The sequence below is a fragment of the Carya illinoinensis genome, chromosome 12 (assembly GCF_018687715.1).
Source record: "Carya illinoinensis cultivar Pawnee chromosome 12, C.illinoinensisPawnee_v1, whole genome shotgun sequence".
NCBI classification, from domain to species: domain Eukaryota; kingdom Viridiplantae; phylum Streptophyta; class Magnoliopsida; order Fagales; family Juglandaceae; genus Carya; species Carya illinoinensis.
Window position 1 is genome coordinate 19,880,228 of NC_056763.1, and position 20,980 is coordinate 19,901,207.

At 33.4% G+C, this 20,980-nt stretch overlaps 3 protein-coding genes across 4 annotated transcripts; all 3 read right to left on the bottom strand.

Annotated features, from left to right (window-relative positions):
- Positions 1–2,542: 2,542 nt before the first annotated feature.
- On the bottom strand, positions 2,543–7,151 carry LOC122289879 (adenylate kinase 4). Its single transcript, XM_043097242.1, has 6 exons — positions 6,920–7,151; positions 4,759–4,904; positions 4,481–4,600; positions 4,202–4,369; positions 3,744–3,833; positions 2,543–2,869 (listed from the first exon to the last, which is right to left on the bottom strand). The coding sequence occupies exons 1-6, from the start codon at positions 7,035–7,037 to the stop codon at positions 2,768–2,770; spliced, it is 744 nt and encodes a 247-aa protein (XP_042953176.1). The 5' UTR covers positions 7,038–7,151; the 3' UTR covers positions 2,543–2,767.
- Positions 7,152–8,451: 1,300 nt separating this feature from the next.
- Positions 8,452–13,001, bottom strand: LOC122289880 (nucleolar protein 56-like). Of its 2 annotated transcripts, none has more exons than XM_043097244.1 (8): positions 12,595–13,001; positions 11,147–11,361; positions 10,876–11,033; positions 10,440–10,627; positions 10,069–10,321; positions 9,657–9,805; positions 9,339–9,473; positions 8,452–8,974 (listed from the first exon to the last, which is right to left on the bottom strand). In XM_043097244.1, exons 1-8 carry the CDS (start codon positions 12,797–12,799, stop codon positions 8,625–8,627), a joined length of 1,653 nt encoding a protein of 550 aa, XP_042953178.1. In that variant the 5' UTR covers positions 12,800–13,001; the 3' UTR covers positions 8,452–8,624. The 2 variants fall into 2 exon arrangements, with proteins under 2 accessions (XP_042953178.1, XP_042953179.1); XM_043097245.1 differs by lacking the exon at positions 12,595–13,001 and adding an exon at positions 11,409–11,618 and having other exon boundaries at positions 11,147–11,327.
- Positions 13,002–17,528: 4,527 nt separating this feature from the next.
- LOC122289315 lies at positions 17,529–20,678 on the bottom strand. Its single transcript, XM_043096299.1, has 4 exons — positions 20,223–20,678; positions 20,083–20,165; positions 19,022–19,845; positions 17,529–18,925 (listed from the first exon to the last, which is right to left on the bottom strand). The coding sequence occupies exons 1-4, from the start codon at positions 20,676–20,678 to the stop codon at positions 17,529–17,531; spliced, it is 2,760 nt and encodes a 919-aa protein (XP_042952233.1).
- Positions 20,679–20,980: the final 302 nt, after the last annotated feature.

Sequence of the window (20,980 nt, forward strand, 5' to 3'; positions counted from 1 at the left end):
CATAGATGATAATCTCAAGGCATGGATGCAAAAACTTAAAAATCTAGGAAGCACAAACAAGAAATTTAATGTTTGAGAGGGTTTCTTGTAGAATGGTTGTGTAAATAGTTATAAAAATGGTTGAAAAAAATATGCTTATATTCTTTCTTTCTTTTTTTTTTTTTTCTCCCGAGTTTGCTTTATCAACCAAATCACAGCAATGAATAGGTTATACTTTAAGTGACTTTTCATTAAAGTAACTAACCTAAATATAAAAAAAGACCCAGTTTGAAAGAAAAACTCCACCTTCTCTCTATAAAAACTATTCATCCTTTCCAAGTGTTTTTACCATAGATGAATCCCTTCATTCCCTATATCGATCTATATATATATACTTTTATGCTAGTGGTTTTTTTTTTTTTTAATCTCTCATTTCCATCGGTTTGGTTAGTTATTTGCCGCACTTTGGCGACCGACTATCAACACATGCCCCACCATGCAACTCTCCAGCCGCCGATCTATAGGAATAAAGTGGAACCGCAGCAAAAATCTCGAGTGTGTAACACTCACACGCAGCTTATTACGTGCGTGACCGTCATGCTCCTTTGAGCCATAATATGCCTGTCAGCTACACGCGCTGCACTAGTAAATTCTTCACCTCAAAATCTTCCAAATCTACCCCACCCCATCTCACAATCACTGGCGCATGGTCTCTACATACCAACACAGGTGTGCATGAAGAAACTTGACCCACCACAGTTTAGTCCATCTAATGACGATCTTCCTACCATGTTTCCACTTTCCCTAACTAATGATCTTGAGAAAGGGAATATGGATATCTTTAGAAAGCATCTCAAGACAACAAACCGTAATGCACCTTTAGCTTCAACCACCTCCAGCAGTGGCTTCATAGTTTACAAAGCTATGCGAATTGCAACAAATCACCATTTTAAGACTTCACACTCTTTGCAAGGTATGAGTGAGGACCAAATATTTGGTCCTAAAATCTCTTTTTTCTCCACTTTCATATTATGGTTGTCGTAATGGACTGTTTATTGGAAAACTCCACCCCCTCTTCATATATCTTTTTTTTCTTTATTTGAATGATATATTTGCTTGCACAGATTTTTTATTTTTATTTTTAAAGTAACCTAAAAATCATGTAAAAGTTGTATTTGGCTGAAAATAAATGGAGCCATTGCTTTGGTTGTATAGCAGTAAAGAGTAGAATGGTGGTAAAAAATATAACTTAAAACTTTGAGGCTTATGGCTTATGACTTATAAGTTAAATAATAAGTTATATTATTAAAAAGTTATTTAATGTTTGATAACCATATATTTAAAACATTTTCAAGCACGTTACATTTGTTTAAAAACAAATTAAAAAAATATTTTCTAAAGTAAAAATAACGATTATTTTAATTTTTAAATATTATGACCATATCTTTAAAAGTTATATTTATGTAAAAATTATATGAAGATTTTCGTCCATTGATAGTCTTTTTAAACTTCAAATTATGTTTTGTATTATCTGAAAAATCACGTTTGAAGAAAAACATCAAAATGATATTTTTTTCTCAAACGTACTTTTTAATTTATTTGAGATTAAAAATACTTTTATATATAATAATAAAACAATCTAATTTTTCTATTAAAAAACTTTTAAAACTATTTAAACACTTTTTAAACTCTTACCTCAACCCCACACAGGCCCATAATCAATGTCACAGTTTTTGGGAACTCGGCTATTTTACAGGTTGTTTTAACACTTAACTTTGGATCATAAAATGCCTAGAGTAGTATCTACAGCTCAAATACCTGCTCACGGAAAATTGTTGTTCATCCTAATTCTGTCATCTCCAACATTTTATTTAGCCTCATTTAAATAATTGATTTATGAAGCCAATTAAAATATGTTGCATCAATCACACCATTGAAGATCACAAAATCAAGAATTAAAAAACAACATTGCCGTGACCATATCAGATATATTTATGAATTGATAATGTGGTAAACTCCACTGAAGGGTACCTATTGTTCAAAGTCAGTCTAGAAACCTGCCACAAACTTTCATGATTTTGAGTTTTCCCCGTCCACCTTTCCGTTTCTTTCCTTTCCCTTTTCAGTTTGCATTTGTCCCCCATCAAACTTTCATGTTATCTTTCCAATCTGCTAACACCAAATCACTCAACACTCTGATTGACAAGTTCTCAATTTCAAATGCAAAATATTTTTTTTACAAGTAACAAATGCAAACTAATTCTAGCTGCAAAATATATGTAAAGCTCCATAGCAACTCAGACTAATTCTAGCTGGTACTTCCCATGATCCCATCACACTTGAAACCTCGTAATTTAATGGGCTGTAGTTTGATCGACTAAATGAAGGTTTTGGACTATGTACGCATAAAGAAATAGTACTATAACACACTCATTTTTCCATTAACAGGAATTATTAATAAATTTCAGGTAAAGATCAAAATCACAGGTAAAATACCTCAGGCAAGCACTGATACCAGTGGGCAACCAGTAAATATACATCAGAAGGAGAAAGATTGTCAACAAAACAGAAAAAGTGTACCACCTGCGTGCAGTTCCACGCTTTTATATTATGTATAGGAAAAGAAATTAAACCTCAAAGAGTTGACAGCAGCCGTCATGTGCAGTTTGCAAAAATCGAGTGAAGCATATTAGTCAGAAAATTCAACAGTGTATTTAGAATAAAAAGGGGCAATAACACTAACTTTCTAACGAAAGTCATCCATCCCTCTATAGGAGGGAGACCGCTTTTACGAAGAGAGCACCTTCTGAACCTCAGTTGTGACCTCTTTGGGAGGTTTTTCTGCATGAAGATTGGCAACAATTCCCTTCTTGGAATAATAATCAATGACCTGCATTCCAAATGCGAGCAATTCTATTAGATCATTACAGATCCTAGTAAAAGTCATTTGAAGGCTACGAAAGATGAATGATGCAAGAAGAAAGTTCGGTAAAAGTTATTATCCACCATTAAACCTGGAAGGATGTTTTTCCCAGATAAAAGGTGTCAAGGTTATCATCCACTTAATATTATTTACATTAAAACAAACTATTTAGATTTATAATTTCATTTTATAAGTACTATTAGGATTAGGAAAGTTAGTCAAGCTTTGCCCAGAAATCCCTGTTTAACCTTCCAACTCTCCATCAGCAACAAACTCCTTCCAAACCCCAATGCTATGTCATACATACCCACCCTCCAAACAATTTGTATAAGATAATGACCACAAGTTTTTGCCTTGGTTCACTTTATAATTAAAGGGAAAATGATCAACTTACAACTACTTTACAACTCCCTTACAACTCCGGGAAGTGGAGGGTAGTTTTGAAATTCATTTTTAACGAAATGGCATGATTGCATTGGTTGATTGTAAAATGAGTTGTAATGTAGTTGTAAGAGAGTTGTAGGTGTATCACCACCTAAATAAGACATACTACAGTTCTCAATAGAAAAATAATTTTGATAGGTAACCAAACAAACAAGGAATGATATGACTTCATCAATGCCCGCCCCACCTTCTCACCACAACACTCCAGAACATATACAAATAAAAAGAATGAGGTCAAACTTCAATAGTGACTATTGTCAAATGTTTTGTTCTACAAAAACAGCAGATTGTTAAATTATTTGTTCTAGAACCAGCATAATAATATTTCACATTTCCATTCATCTGGAGTTCAGCAATCAAATTCAAAAACTGCACAAAGGGATGATAGAAAGAGTACTGGTTCAGTTTGCTTGTGAAATCCCTCCAGCCTTGACTTGAGAACAGCTGCAGTATCATCCTTGCGCTGAATCAAAGGTTCTCCAGTAACCTTGAAGACCAGAACGAGAAGTTTAAGTTACTGTTCTTTTTTCTTTTTTTTTTTTTTTCTTTTTTTTTTTTTTATTTTTATTTTTTTTTATATATATAAGTAAGAAGTGTAAGTTACTTATAAATAAAAAAGCAAGTAACATGTTGATATATAGCACTAAAGTTCACATAAAGGATCATCAGTATGAGCTTACTAAAATTAACATACTGAATATTAGTAAATAAAGGCTTTTACTGCCTCCGTTTCAGCACTAATATTTTTATGTGCATGAATCCTACGAGAGAACCTTTGATGTTGATAAGATTCCTATGAGAGAACCTTCAATGACATATTTAGACCAAAAAGAATTAAAAAGGAAATAGCCTTACATCATCGGCACCCGGAACTTTGGGAGGTGCATATTTTGTGTGATAGGTTCTACCACTGGATGGGTGAATCCAGCGACCAGTAATTCTCTCCTCCAAGATTGCATCATCAATTGCAAAGTTCAGCACCTTATCAACTTTGACTCCCTTTTTTTCCAGCATTTCATCAAGCTATATAAAGGAGAAAAAAAGAATGGTTAAAAGTGCAAATACACAAATATATTTGAACATACTAACCAAGGTGAGGCAAAATTAAGCAATATACAGAAGAAAATATGGCACCTTCTGTGCTTGGACCACAGTTCTTGGAAATCCGTCAAGAATGAAACCTTTCTGACATGAGGGCTTCTTCAAAGCTTCGTCTATAATGCCAACAACCAAGTCATCAGAAACAAGTTCTCCCTGCAAAATGGTTTCGTAACACCTTCTAAGCAATAATCTAAGATAAGAAGGAAGATGGAACCTAAGCTACTCAACTCAACAGAGCCTTAATCCTTTTACTAGGGCAGAAGCACAGAGAACAAATCTTACAGGAAAACAATATATTAAAAAAGTTCTACCTTGTCCATAGCCTCTTTAGCCTTAACCCCAAGCGGGGTTTTTGCAGCAACAGCGGCTCTTAACATATCACCAGTAGCTAAGTGGCACAAGCAGTAATCGTCCTTAATAATAGGTGATTGAGTACCCTTTCCTGATCCAGGTGGACCTGCATCAAACAATTTTTCATGCTTATGAATATGAAACTTGTCTGCCAAATTAAACACTCGTGTTATGGCACCTTGATATTTCTAAGAGAGAACAGCTAAGAGCAAACAGCATGCAGTCAAAAATAGGCAACAATGACAAACTAAAGTTAAAATCCTTGAAAAAACTAGGCATTATGTCATCTCTTTCTCAGAGTCAAGTTTCCAACAGTTAAAATGCACTGACACTAATCATTTTTCCATTTTCTTCCTTCTATACAGCTGTGCATGGGTTGGGAGAGCAAATTATGTGTATTGAAGTGAAAAGGAAAAAACGTATAGTTGATGTCTAGCAATTACTTCAACATCCCCAGATGGGGCACCATAGTATAGACTTTAAACATAGCAGCTGGAAATTGCAACTAAAGTTTAAGGTTTCTTTCTACCACATATTTCTTTGTTTCTCCAAGATCCCCCCTCCCCCATTGACCTCACAATATCTAAGTTCACTATTATTATTGTTATCAACGGTAAATTTTCATATACAAATGATGACTTCGGGTATATTTAGATATAAGATTTTCTTGAGGTTTTCTAAACTTTTATTTTTCATGACTTTGGGACAGTTTTGGGACCCGTTAAAAAGGTATTTAAATCAAGAAAGCTTTTAAGGCATGTTTTTATCGGGGTTAGAAAAGCTAGTGGGAAGTCAATTCTTGTGACTGGGTTTTTTCTTTTTGTGGAAGTTGTTTTTGTTTTTGTTAATTACGAAAATTGAGGTAAGAGATTTAGATGAAAATTATTTCTCAGATTTTTTTGGTGTAGACAAGCTTGGATTGAGAGTTCAAATATGTTAGAGAGAGTTTTCTTCAATTCTTTGTTTCCGAACATAACGTTATAGACTTGGCATGATTTTTTTAATGGCATAGAACCATTGTCAAGGCAAGGTGCTTCGGACCCACTCATGTGGAGTAAACTAAGGATACATGTAACACCCCAGTCCCACATTGAGAATATAAATCACCCACATAATGTGGGTAGGTTATAAAGGTAGTGATGGTGCAAAATCCTGTGTTGGCTACTTACTAGGTGAAACTATGCTTTTATAAGAGATTCCAGGAAAACTTCAAATTGACTAGTCTTTTGGAGTTAGAGGATAGAAATGGCTAGTGCTTTTCTCTAGATCATTAAATAAGGTATCAGATCCACCTATTAAAACCAGCCATGTGAAACTGTAGCACTGCATAATATGACTCTTAACGAGGACATCAGGAGTTCAAGAGGCGAAGTTTCAACATTCTAGTCCCACGTAGGGAATATGAATAACCCTAATAGAGTAGTACGTGCTAAGTCTCACACTAACTACTTAGTACGTGAAACTAATCTTTTTTGGAGCTATTGTGCCTTCAATAGGCTGTTACAATACACGACCCCATTCACCACAACCCTGTAGATCAGGGGATAAGAAAAGGATAAGAAAAGCCAATTTACAGTATAATGTTAATAGCAACATAAATAGTGCGCAGCAAATAAAATGCACAATCACCATCTCTATCCTAAATGACAAAATATCCCACAACGGGAAAGGACAATATTAGCATAACAGCATTATTGGCTGTTTTATCTTAACCTTAATTCCAAAACAATAATATTTCACCTTCAAATTGCATAATCCCGCCTTGTTTATCTATGTATTGGCCGTTTCCTTCATTTATAAAACGCTCATATTCAAAAACCTCTATGCAGTACTGTTTCCTACACATTCTCGGTAACCAACCCATAGCATATTCAAGAACGAACATCTCAGTAAAATATTCGCAGAAAGAGCCGCTAGAATCTAAATAAAACCCTAAAAGCATCATACTTTTCCACCTCAAACATTAAAATCCATGGATCTGAAAGGATTTCAACATCAAGCGGCAAACTTTCAACAGAAGAAAGAAAGAAAGAAAGAAAGGAGAAAATATCTATATCTATATATATATATATGGAATAGCGTAAGCGCATATGAATGTGCCAAGTTTGAATATATAAATACCAACGAGAATAAGGCGCTTGTCAGGCTTGGACGAGCATTTCATGCGACGGAGGAGCTCGGACATGAGATCGCCGGAGGGTACATCTTCCAAGTTCACTGAAGCAGAACTGGTCGCCATTTGGGGTAAGGATTAGGATTTTTTTCTCTCTAGGACTTGGTTCAATCGGAGAGGGACAAGAGTGAGAAGAGCCCTAAGGTTCTTTACTTTAGTTCGGACTTCGGACCTTCCAACGCTTCAAACTCAAGCAGGCTAGCAGCGGTCTTGCTGGGTTGTGTTTGAAATGACTGTCCTACCCTTAGTGAGGTTTGAATTGACACGTGTTGAATTTTTTTTAAAGAGTAGTTTTACCTCCACAAATTAATTACATAAAAATAATCACTTAAAACTGAATTGGTTTTATCTGATCTGTTAGTCTTACTGAATTAATCTAATTATTTCCAAATTTTAGATCTACCATCTCTTAATTCGAATAATTCTATCATAAGATGTTTACATCATATATTATTTATATAGAATAATTTATTTTGAAAAATAAATTTAAAAATTTAAATTTTATAAATTAAATTATATCACGTGAATTATACGTCTCCTTCCATAACCTCACTCAAGCATACAAAACAGAAAATTAGATACATTATATAAACCCCAAATTGTAAAAAAAATATTCAAGTCATAAAATTCTATCTCTAGATTGTAGAGCTTAGCACCACCAACACCAATACCTAGTTTTTAACCAAAGCCTGTGAAGTTCACAGCATTGGAATCAAAATCAGGCTTGCCATAATTGCATTGCGAGTTTCCCAATTTTTTTTTAAATTATAATGATAATATGAGATGAAATACTTTTATTCTTAAATAGACAAAATTTCGGTTGAAAGATTGTGATAGGGAGAAACGAGCTACATGTACTTCCAGTTGGTTGTTTGGTGTGGTACCAAATCGATATCTTCATTCTCTAGTTGGTCAAAGGGTACACAATTCTCTTTCTATATTACAATTTCACTTATAATTTTACTTTAATATATCAATAACTCACACTACAACACGTATTATTATGTAATTACAAATAACATTTTCCTTTTACAATTTATATACTCCATTCCGCTGTCCACTAATTTTCTTATCAGTTTATATCAAAGGATTGAATTCCCCTGCTTGCTTTGTTTTCGTCCGTGGCACTCATTGCTTGCAGAGCAACATGCCAAAAATATTTAGATGATAAATCTCAATCTATGTGAAAGTAGCATCCGACCATAACGTCATCCGTTCATTCGACCCTAATTATATATTAGCCATGATAGACCAAAGATCCACTCCATGGTCATATATAAGGGAGATACAAGTTCTCACTTCTTTTCACAACTATTTTCACCTCATTTCATTATTACAATTTTTTTAAATTCTTACAAAAAATAAAATAAAATTTTTAAATCTTAAAATAAAAATAATATTAAAAAAATATATTCTAATAATATTTTATTCAACTTTTAACTTTTATTACAACTCATCTCATGTCAATAAACAAACGAGGGACCGCCAACCAAAGATTCATTCATATATACGATGTAGGAGAACTGCAGTGTTAAAAAGAGTGGTGTCCCAAAGTAAACAAACTTGAATTTAAGGGTAAAAATACACATAAAAGAGTGGTCTCACACAAAATTGGGTTAAGACAAAGTGCAACATTTGCAAAGCTTTTAAAGTTCAGTCAGCATCTTCGCTTCTTGACTTCTTCTTTTTCCTTTTACCATCATCGGCGGACTGCAGCTCCCCTCCATCTTCATTCTTGCTCTTCTTTTTCTTCTTTTTATCTGTTCCATTTTGCAGGGCGTTTTGGCCCTCCTGTTGCTCCAGCTCCTGATCCATCCTGCGCTTCTCCTTTTTCTTCTTTTTTTCTGATTTAGAATCCTCCAAAGCTTCGTCATTTGAAACAGCAGTTGGGTTATCTTCGGCCATAGGCTCACCATTCTCTGCAGCTGCAGCTTTTGATTTCTTTTTCTTACTCTTCTTTCCTGATGCTTCTGTAGGAACTTCTTCAATTTCCATCTCTGCACCTGCAAAATGCCATCCTATCCAGTCACAACTGATACCACCAGGAGAACCAAAAACTTATTGTAATTATATGGGTATCCCAATGTACTGAAACAACATGCTTCAAACACCAAAACATAATTGCCACGATCAGAAGGTATTGTAACAACAATTCCAATGCAAGTGAATGCTTCTTAATTGTTTCCAAACAATTAGAAATGTGTTATGATGCAACCATGTGTAATGTTGCAACCAGAATTCCTGGTGCAATTTCAATGGGCTAGAGGTCACATCAAGTTTGTCTTGCCAAAATGCATGTGAAACCATAATGCCCCCTCCAAATAATGACTCTGAATTCATATATATAAATCTAAGGCACTATCGTACCTTTGTTTTGAGCATTTTCAATTGCATCTTTCATCACATCAATATTTTTGCGAGGCGCAACACCCTTGTCATAAAAATCAAGCCGCTCCTCAACTTGTGCACGAAGTTTCTCCCCAAAAACAGTAGTTCCACTGTCTGCACCACAAAATAAGGCAACAAAATCAATTCTTTTGACAGAAGGAAGAGGAGATAAAGAGGAAGAGAGGGAGAGGGAGGGGGAGGGGGGAGGAGGGGGTGGGGGGGGGGGGGGGGGGGGGGAGGTGAGAGATTCTAGTTGTGTTTACCCAGAGATTGCTGAATGAAAAAATAAATAAAAACCTGCAAAGCAGTCGATGCGTGATGCAATAGAACACTTGTTCGCAAGAAAACGAGCCATTCTTCCTTTGTTATTTGCTGATGCTCGACCAATGAAAGATGAATGGAATATCAGACCATACTTGGGTGTGTTTCCTCTAGTTTTCAATGCCCTGAAGATAACGAAAAATGATGGACTGACTTAAAATGACTTAGAAATAATTTTCATTCAAAATAGCATCATCAGAAGAAATACAACAGAATCAAAGACATCCATGCACAACATTGACAAGGCATGGATTTTATTATTATATCTCAAGGATGGAAATCCAAGGTAGTGGAAAGAAAATGAACCGGTTTCAAATTTATGATTCCAGCCTTTTCAAGTCAGCAGCAATTCTTCACATAAGAGAATACCAAGTAATGAGTGAAACACCTGAAAAGTGCCTTCTCTGCCCCAAGGATCTGAAGGGTGGAAGAAGGGCACTTAGCCAAATTTGTAAGACTACCAGCATGAGAAATCAAGCGCGCACCAACAACTTCACCAATTAAAGACGCCAAATTAGGTGCAATGTCACTCATCTTCGCAACCAGATAATCATAAAGCTTCCTCCGATAATCAGATAGGTCCATTACCCTCTGTGCAAATTGGTGGACGTTAATCAAGTCAACTGGGGACAAATCCTGTCCTGAACAGAGAAAAAAATAAATAAAACCCATGTGAAAAAAAAACATATAAAAAATAAAACCCATGTGAAATAGAGGACAATATAAGGGTAACAAGCAATTTAAATATGAGATTTCTACCCATAGAAGCCTTGGCAGCATCAACAATTTCCTTTGCCCGATCTTCATCTCCAACTACATCTGTTAAGCCTGGGATGCTGTCATCAGACAACTTTGACTTATCCTCTATATATTTTGCAACTTTGGCATATAGATAGTTGTCACTGACAATCTTTACCAATTCGGGAAAATGCCATGAGTACCACTCTCTGCATTGATGGGATAAAAAACAAGATAATTAATTGCATTAGAGGAACAAAAAAAACCACTTTAGACGTCCGCAAACCAATAGATTATCCCCGATTTTTCCACCATGATAATAAAATTCATGAATTGAGAGAATACCAAAGAAGCCACCCAGGAGGACACAAAAGGAACCCAGTGTGGACTGTATGGGACCACAAGAATGGTAGTTTCAAGTTCATAAAATGTTTCTATAGAGGTTTCAAGAACATACCTGACCCTCATGGAGAAAGAATTGATGTCCTTATCAAGAGTATCGAGAAGGAAGATAGCTTGAATCACCATATTGTCAACATGGTTTACATTGAACTTGACTTTTGCGCGGCTGTAACTGTGACCCAGACCAAGTTGGGCTTTTTCCAAGTCTCCAGGCTATAAAATTCAAGAGGAGAAAGAAAGTCTATCAAAAGACAAAAAGGTTCATTTTTTTGAACAAAAAAGGGGCATACAAAATTAAAAGCTCGATATCAAAGACAAATGTATACCTTTAAGTCCTTCAAAAACCTATCGAAATGTAGCCGCACACCACGTAGAAGTTCGTGAATAAAGTCACCACTTTCACAAGGTATTTTAGTCGCCTCATGTATATGTGACCCTATCTTGGTATCCGTTATTCCTAATCTGAACTTTGTCTTCTTACCTTCCTTGACTTTCGGGAGATTAAGCTCCAAGAAGCTTCTCAACTCATCAGTCATTATTCCTGAAACCCAAAAGAAACTACTGAGCAAATAATATGTCACCTTAAGCACCAAAGGAAAGCCCATAAAGCCATTGTTATGAATAGATATGACGTTTCAAATGGGCATTTTTACCCATCATTGGAAACCAAAGAAAACAGAAAAGCAGGAGCACTAGCATTGGCTTCTCTATATGCATCTTCAAAATCACAACTTTTGAAGATTGATTTTGCATATAAAGAAAAACTCCCACATTGGATTATGCATTTTTTAACCAAATAATAATAAAAAAAAAATTTCTTAAAATTATTATTTTTATATATTTTACAATTAACACAATGTGCTCAAAAATACAAATTCCATATATCTAAATATCACCAATTTTATATATCAAAATGACCACTTTTATCAATAAATATTAATATATACTAAAAAAATACTTTGTATCATCAACTTAATATAAATTTAATATATCAAAATCATCTTAATACAAATTTCACAAAATTGATTTTAATGGGTAGGAGAGAGAAAAAATAGTAAAATAATGTTTGAAGAGTGAATTGTGCTTCTTCAAACTTGAATAAACACTACTCATAGTTATGCAAAATTTTGAATATGCATAATCTAATATAGACCAATTTAGAGGGATATTATGCAAATATTTTTTTTGTTTTGATAAGTTAGACCATGAATAGGGTAGACCATATGAAGACCATATGAATAGTAATATGCAAATATATTCATCTTCTAATGTAGACCATATGAAGATGCATAGGCCATTGCCAATGCTCAAGCAGCATAAAACAAGCATGTTACTTTGGTTTCTCATACATTAAATCCTGAATATCACGAGAACAAATATTCAATTTTTAAAGTCACAGCAGGGTCAAATAACCAAAAAAAGGTGCAATGATGAAGTGCCCACAATTCCCAAAAGTGGACACTAATAGCAGTGCTAGGAGGCGCATGAGAAATCCAGAAACAACAGAGTGGTTATACTTCAAGTAACAGCTAGCAAGCCTGTGAAACATAGAGCAGGGGAGGAAAGGAACCACAAAAAAAAAAAAAAATCAACTTCCACATGTCTCATAGCCAACCAACAAGCGGAATCGAAGTTTACCCACTATAGGTAACACGAACGAAACATAGCCACGACATATTGAGCATGAAAAAGGGCGAAAATCCATGAAAAAGTTTACTGGAATAACGAAGAACCAGAAGCCAAAAGAGTAATCGAAGTTTGAAGACAAGATCACCTTCGGAGACGGCGTTACACTGGTTGAGGGCGTCGAGGGCGGACTCGAAAGGGTGAAAAGCAGTGAGCTGTACGACCTTCCCAAAACGGTTCAGGTCTGACACGGAATTCCGGACCGCCTCTGTGTTCTGCCCGATCTCGTCGAGGCCATGCGCGAGGAACAGCGCGTACCCAGAAGCAGACTCATATAGAAGATATAAAGCCATTGAATAATCAAAATCAAACCAAAGAACTATAAAGCTCGGGCCTTTTACTTCACCGAGACTCTCTCTCTCTCTCTCTCTAAGAGAATGCGCTCTAAAACTGAGAGTATCGGCGGGGAATAGATAGAGAAAGAGAAGCAAGCAGTTTAGGTTAAGGTTTAAGGTTTTCGGTGGCGGGGTTTAGCTTTGCATATTCTTGTGTCTCTGCATATATATATATATATATATACACGGGGAGGCTAAACGTGCTGTGCACGTTTGCTTAGTTGTTTGTTTTCGTTGCTTCATACAAAAATTTGTTCAGACAATATTTAAACAAAAAAACAGAAATATAAACAAGATTTTGTTTTTCTACTGCATGATCATTATAGTTCTGGACCAAATTGGACAGGGCCAATAGAGAGAACATTAAAATTTTTGTGTTGTTGCTGATTGAATATTTCTGGATCTGCAGTAAGTTGGAGCATCCACTGTTTTTCTGAAACTTGTACTGCAAGATTCTCAATAAATCGCAGATGCTCCTATATGTTTTATATTTAATGAAATTAGAGAATAAATAAATTTCTATATAATTAATTGATAAAAAAATAAAAATAAAAAAATGATTAGTATTTTATCATGATAAAAAAGTAATTTTTTTTTTTTTTTATGTTAGCTATAGAAACTACATAAACAAAAAAATTTACCTCTCCATTGTGATTCATGAAATCAATTGCAGAATAACCTAATGCTTCCTCAGCAATTTCGCCAAATATCACTGTAGGTAATTTTCCTGTCCCATCATCAAGTTCAACATATGCTCGACACCTAGAAATAATTAGAGTATGATTTTTTGTTAAAATTGATAAAAAGAAGTATATTTAAAATTTCTAGAGTGAATTATTAGATGATAAAATTTAAAAATATATACCGTGGTTGAGCAACAGTTTGGTATTTGCAGTGGTAACAGAGGAAACTTTCATTGTGCTCATGTCCAGTTCCTTTATTACAATTGATGCAAGACATATAAAAAAATATTTGGCGAAAATTGATGATGTTTATTTTTGCTTTGATTCAGAATTTTGCTTTCTGTAACATATAATAAACAATATGTTAGATAGAATATATGAGTAACAATTTGAAATTGGTAGTAAAGAAGAGTATTTTACCTCCATCGGTTGTAAACTTTTCATCAATGCAGCAACATCACAATTTTTTGTTATTTCTCGCAGACCAATTGATGATAATGATGCAGGCGGAGATGTCAATGATTTTGTAATAATTTTATCTAGGATTGCATCATTAATTGTTGCCCTTAAAAAAGATGAAAAAAGAAATAATTTAAATATTGAATATATGCACATGAAGAATTTTGAAAATAAATAAATTGATATGGAAGGAAAGTAAAAGTTAGAAAGTAATAAAAAAAATTATGAAAAATTGTATAAAGATTAATTACCATTTTTGTAGTTGTTCTGCGTCAGGAAGATCAGGATTAATTGTGAAGACACTTGTTGGTCGTGATGATAAGGACAAACCTGCATTATAAATATTGAGTATTATTATTTAAAAAATATATTATTTATAAAAATATTTAACAATAAAAATTATTGAAGATACCATTATATGACCGAACTTTCAGTTTTGTTGCAAGGATGATTGGTTTTTTTTCAATTATTTCGGAAATTTTTTGGCATTCATCTTTCACAAAGCGTCCCCACATAGTTAAGTTGACTGGATTTAAACTATAAAATATCAAAGAAAACAATTAATAAAAATTTTATAAATGTTAAATTCAAAAATAATTTTGAAAATAAAAATTAATAGATTTTCTTACCTCTGATCTATGACGTAAATTTCTTGAATGGTAATTGGTCCATTTGTTAATGTTATCTCTTTGGATGGCCTGATTTGAATTGCAACTGCCAGTAGATCTGATTAAAAATATACAAACTGTTAATTAATTGGCAAAAAAAAATTTAAAACAAATAAGAATTTACCTATTTCTGCAATTGAGTCTTTGTAAGGATCTAATTGATCAATAGAGATGAAATTGAATTTTGGTAGCTCTAAATGTGTTTCATCATTTGGTACTTCTTCAATGATTGTTTTGGAATTTAAAATCCATTGAAATTCATATGATTCTGTTCTGAATTTAGGATCCAGTGGTTTGACAAATGCATTTGTGATATAATATGACCGAAAGATATGCAGAGAATTTTTTCTTGAATCGATATCTGTTTCAAACATGGTTGCTTGAACCCGATTTCCCTGCATTATATGAAAAAATTTAAGTAAGAATTTTTTATAATAATTTTTTTTAAATGATTTTGAAATGATTGGTTTTAAAAAAAATAAAAATAAATTTGAAAATAAAATAGAATTAAATATGAGGAAAATGTAAATAATAGAAAATATAAATATTTTAATATTTAGTTAAATTTGTGTAATAAAAGAGAAATTGTAAAAATAGATATTATACCTCTTGATCGATTAATGTCAAATTTTGGTATTTGACTGGTGAGTGTTGTGCAGTTCTTTTGGGCGATTTTTCTGCGACAACCATCTTGATTTTCCAGTTTTTTACGGCTGGAGAAATATCTTTGATTGATGTGAAAATTGGCCGCATCTTGAAAAGCTGCAAATTACAACAACAACGAAAAATGTGTAAGTGTTGTAATAAAAAAGTAATATATAAAAAATAAAATTACTAAAAATGCAATATAAAAACAACAAATTAATGAAATAAATATAAAAAACAATGAATTTATAATTTACTTTTAGAGATAAAAATATATTATAAAATTAATATTTAATTACCTGTATAATTTCAATCGGAAGCTGCAATTGATAATAATTCTGTATATACAATATTTTTTGTAGAATTATTCTCTGGTTCTTCCATTGAGATTGGTCGTATTAAAATTTTGACTGCAGAAATAGTCTTCGCTCTTGATAAAGCAACATATAACTGTCTATGTGAAAAAACTGGCTGAGGTAGATATATTCCAACAAAATCTAACGTTTGCCCTTGCGATTTATTTATACTCATTGCAAAGCTTAATATAATAGGAAATTGAGTTCTTTTGAATGGAAAACCACTATTTTCATCAGATTTGGGCAAAAAAGGGATCCTTGGAATAAAAACTTTTTTGCCAGTTTGATGGCCAATTGCAATTTCTGCATGAATGACGTTATGATCAAAATTACGACAAATCAGTCGTGTTCCGTTGCATAATCCTTCAGAAGGATTAATATTTCGAAGCAACATGATAGGACAATTCTGTTTGAGCAATAGTTGGTGTGGAGGGAATCCATTTGGAGTCAATGTATTTAAGAAATCTTCCATGATTGCTTGTTCAGATGCATCAATTGTTTCATCAAAACTGTAATAGTTGATGATATCTCCTGGAAATCTCTGTATCAACAAATTGTTTATCTCATCTACATAACTGTTCTTCGGTGTCAATATGGCACGGTTCATCATGCTTGAAATATTTGCCGAATATTCTGAGATATCATTAAAAACAGCATCTAATAATTGATCCAAAGAAGCAGTATCATTCTGATATGGAATTAACATGGCTGTAGGAATTTTGACATGTTCATCGATTGTAATTGGTGGCATTCCATTGCCTAATTCCAATATATAGTTTGAAAAATCTGGATCCAATCTTGCGCGCATATTTTCAGTCAGACGAATTTTTGTTAATGTGGGCCACAGATAAGAAGAAACCAAGCTAGCGTCAATTTGTTGCTGTCTTGTTCCTTTTGGAACAACAGGTAAAATTTGGCGAAAATCTCCTCCAAATACAACAACTTTTCCACCAAAAGATAGTTCTGAATCATTGACATCTTTCAACATTCTATCTAATGCTTCTATTGCTTCTTTTCTTAACATAGGAGCTTCATCCCATATAATCAATTTTGTTATTTGTAGCAGTTTTGCGAGTCCACTTTGTTTGCTAACACTGCATATGGAATTTTTGTTATTGTCTAGAGGTATTTTAAATCGTGAATGTGCTGTTCGACCTCCAGGTAGAATTGATGCAGCTACACCAGATGAAGCAGTTGCAAGAGCAATTAAATGTCTTGATCTTATTGTTGCAAGAAGTGCTTTGTATAAAAATGTCTTTCCAGTTCCGCCAGGCCCATCTATAAAAAATGCAGCACTTTGATTTGAGAAAATCTTTTCTATAACCAAATTGTAAACAATTTGTTGTTCTCGATTAAGTAGTGTTGATGCAGTGAGATCCTCTTCTGGAATAAAAACAGCTAGTTCATCATCAATCTCTCTGGACAAAAATTCATCTTCATCAAAATGAATGTTTCGATCAAGAAGTTGGAATGAATTAATGTCTCTACCCATTGATTCAAGTGTCATGAAGATGGAGCGTAAAACTTGCATTCTGACATTTGATTGAGAATCTTCAGTTAATTGAAAATCAGCTGACATGTCTTGTTCAAAATGTTCCCAAAGATATCTTGGATTTGTTGGATTACAGTAGACCAAGATAGTTGCAAATAGCTGACGCAAATTAGAAGGCATTTGATATAGAGATGCTTCTTGTAAAGATTCTTCTACACTGTCATCTCTTTCTAATAAACCATGCATTGTAGCAGCTTCACGAAATGTAGTGGCCAAAACACCATTGACTGTTTTGAGGTCATCAAATGATAAAGGACCTCTTATATGATTTAATAGAATTCGCAAATAATATCTCTCACCTTCAGAAGGATTTGCTGTCACAATTCAGCCTATAACAATCTGTTTCTTTCGAACTGTCCACATTTTGTATTGTTGACTCCAAACATAAAATTCTGGAAATTCTTTATACAACAACTTTATGGCATTTTCATCAACTCGATTTGTTGAAAAGAATTCTGTTAACATTGATTTTGCAGAAAGATCAGAACTGATCACATTGTTCAAGTTTTCATGTGCTCGAAATGTTACTTGGTGCTGATTTTCAAGATGTAAATGCAAGCTGTAAACTGCTGGATGTACTTCATTGATAATAAATCCGTATATTCTCCACATTGCTTCTGGCAGAGCAATCCATCGAGCTGATTGGAATTGTTGAATTTCATCAATTTGTTGATTTGGTTGTTCAGAAACCAAATTAAAGGCAACACGGTCATGACCTTTGTAAATATATTTGTAAAGATATTTAACTGCCTTTATTGTAGAACAAATTTCTACATTAATATGACAGTCAAACATTGCAAGCAAATAAGAATTGTATGGAACAACCCAACGATTATCTAAATCATGACCTCTGATTTTCACAGTTCTTCCATCGTTAGATCGTTTATATATTGGAAAACAATCATTCCCAATGGTTGTGTTTGGCACGAAATGTCTTGGATAATTATTCTTACAATGACCATTCTTTTTCATGCACACGTTTGTTGGATTCAAGGCTCCACACGGTCCATGCATCATATGTTTTATAACAGCTGTATATAGATGCAAATTCTTGTCTTTGTCAGGTAATTCTGCAGAAACAATCTGATCAAAAGATTCTGGTGTATATAATTTCCAATCTCGATGTAAGATGATCAAAAAATGTGCATGCGGAAGTCCTCTTTTCTGATGTTCAATGACATAAACATACGCTGAAACTTTTCCAAATATCTCTCGTTTGAATAGTTGATACTTCAATTCTTCTAATTTTGCTCTGAAGATTCGAGCTATTAAATCAGGACGATTTTGAGTCTCTTCATGTGGTTTCAACTCTGCTGAGATTTCTTTCCAATTTGGATTGCATGTAATTGTTAGAAAGATATCTGGTTTTCCATACCGCTGAACTAAAGTCATTGCTTCCATGTATCTTTTTTGCATATCTCTTGGACCTCCAATAAAAGATGATGGTAGAATCAAGCGTTTTCCAATTCTAGAAGCATTTGTTTCTCCAACACTGATACTGTCTACAATGCCTTGATACAATTCAGATCGAATATGTTGTTGATTACTGCGAAAATAATCTAATCTTGATGTTTCAATTTTAATATACATATCAACAACAAATTGTTGAAACAATCGACCAGACAGTAGAAGAATTGAATTGACATCTTCTCTGATTTGTAATTTATAACAATAGTATTCACGGCATGAAACAAATGGATCTTTTCTGTTTCTCCTCAACACTACAGAAAATCATAGTTAAAAATTTAGTAATTTATATATTTTAATATATAAATTGTAGATGAAATATATAAATCATTTGGAGTGGTGTATATAACCTTGTTCTTCTCGTCTAAGTAATTCTTCTGCAGATATTGATTGGTGTGGATCAATTGATTGTGCAGGATGAGTATGATTAGATATAGATCCTCCTCGTCTGTTGATTCTTTGTATACCTTGATGCCATCCAATATCGCCAAAAGGGAATAACAATGGATATTGAAGTGGATCATAACATCCAAAATAATATTGAACTATGTGACTTCCACCAACATGGTTATAAACAAAGATGTCACGAGGTGTTACTTGCTCTAGAGTGTCATCTTCAACCCAAATTGCTGCAACTTCTGATGATGTAGGAGCATTGTATACTCGTTGATCTAAACCAGGATCAGATCTGATGCGTATTTTTTGATATTCCAAACTTGGTAGATCCCCAAGAGAACGGAAAAATGTACAATATGGATTGACACGAAGAATATCCATGAGCTGTGCAATAATTGATGGATCCATTCTTGTTGAATCAACAATACGATTTTCGAATTCATGTTCAATATCATAGAAATATAACTGTAAATTTGAAGGCCGACCGTTTGAAGGAATTAAATCAGAAAGATAATGATAGATCTGACCTTGAACTCGAAATGTATAGATACTTCTGTTTCTCTGACTCAAATTTCTATCAAATTTAACTCCAAAAGATGTAAAAGCAAATTTATTATTGTATGTTCGAACGTATGTCCGAAATTGGATAGACTTAGGATCGTTTGAAACAAACAGTCTATACAGTTGTTCAGGAACAGCATTTGTTGCCAAAGAGATTGATCCATCAGCACAGCAGAAGTTGTTGGTTTCATGGAAAAATTTCTTTGCTTTACAATGTCTACAAGATGGCATATTTGGCAAGAAAGAAGCTTCAAATGGAACATTTTGTAATATATGCCTATGTGTAAAAGAGCGACGACCTCTTGTACCTATTAAGTTGATTCAAAAATATAATCAAAGAAAATTGTTTAGAGTTGATGAAATAATAATTGTTAAATTATTATCTTAAAATTGAAAAAAAATGAATTAGGATAAAATGTTTAAAAAAAATAAAATTTGTTGTTTTTTAACTTACCTAAATATGTCGTCGTTGAGGTCCTTTGAAAAGCTGATTGTATTTGCAAAATAGAAGGATCCTATTTGAGCGAGAAGATTATTCTTTGATAAAAAGAATATGACAAAATAACAAACAGAATAGTGAAAAAAATATTAAACCTGTTGGATTGTTAAATGTTCAGATATTTGTGTTTGAATCTGTGCATTTGTTGAACTTTCATTGGATGAATCTAAATAAGAATTTAGAATCATCGGAGAGTCTGACATAGAATTTGAAAATGTAGATTCATCTGAATCTGTCATTGAGAGATTGATGTCTGTAGAAACAGATGCTCCTTGCAAGGAAGAAATTCCATCACTGTTGTTGTTAATAACAGAAATACGACATCTTTTCTGTTGTGTCTGTTGGAAATTACAATTTTCGGCATTCCAGATCTGTGACTGATAATCATTGGATGTTCTATCAATAGATGTAATGACTTGATCTATGTTGGATGGCTCTAAATTTAATAGCCCAATCAAACTACTCTTCGCAGCTTTTTTCTGAGCATATCTTTCTCTAGCTTTTCGACGAATTTCTGCCTTTTTTTCTTCAGGCAAATCTTTGTATAACATCTTTTTTCTTGAATCTTGTTGAAATGCTTCAATCACATTTTTTTAAATGTTATGTTATGGTGAAAATTTGTTTAATTTTATGAATTGAATAAATATTTTATAATTTGATTAAAAAAAATAATGTTCATCTCAAATCAAGAAAAAAATTGGACGTTAAAAAAATTGCACATCAATAATGAAGGCAAGAATAAACTTTATTATGATAGATAATTCTAAAATATTAGTATATGATATGAGAAGCAATAATTTAAAAGATTGTAACAGCTTGAGAAACAAAAATATTATAGAAGTAAAAAAATATA

Coding starts and splice junctions, on each gene's coding strand:
- LOC122289879 (XM_043097242.1), bottom strand. CDS start 7,037: ATGGCGACCAGTTCTGCTTCAGTGAACTTGGAAGATGTACCCTCCGGC. Junction 4,370..4,480: donor CTGTGGTCCAAGCACAGAAG/GTGCCATATTTT, acceptor TCCTTTATATAG/CTTGATGAAATGCTGGAAAA. Junction 2,870..3,743: donor TTCACAAGCAAACTGAACCA/GTACTCTTTCTA, acceptor TTTGGAATGCAG/GTCATTGATTATTATTCCAA.
- LOC122289880 (XM_043097244.1), bottom strand. CDS start 12,799: ATGGCTTTATATCTTCTATATGAGTCTGCTTCTGGGTACGCGCTGTTC. Junction 10,628..10,875: donor TCTTTCTCCATGAGGGTCAG/GTATGTTCTTGA, acceptor CCATCAATGCAG/AGAGTGGTACTCATGGCATT. Junction 9,806..10,068: donor GCAGAGAAGGCACTTTTCAG/GTGTTTCACTCA, acceptor CGTTATCTTCAG/GGCATTGAAAACTAGAGGAA.
- LOC122289315 (XM_043096299.1), bottom strand. CDS start 20,678: ATGTTATACAAAGATTTGCCTGAAGAAAAAAAGGCAGAAATTCGTCGA. Junction 20,166..20,222: donor AACATTTAACAATCCAACAG/GTTTAATATTTT, acceptor TTTTTATCAAAG/AATAATCTTCTCGCTCAAAT. Junction 19,846..20,082: donor CTCAACGACGACATATTTAG/GTAAGTTAAAAA, acceptor GCCATCTTGTAG/ACATTGTAAAGCAAAGAAAT.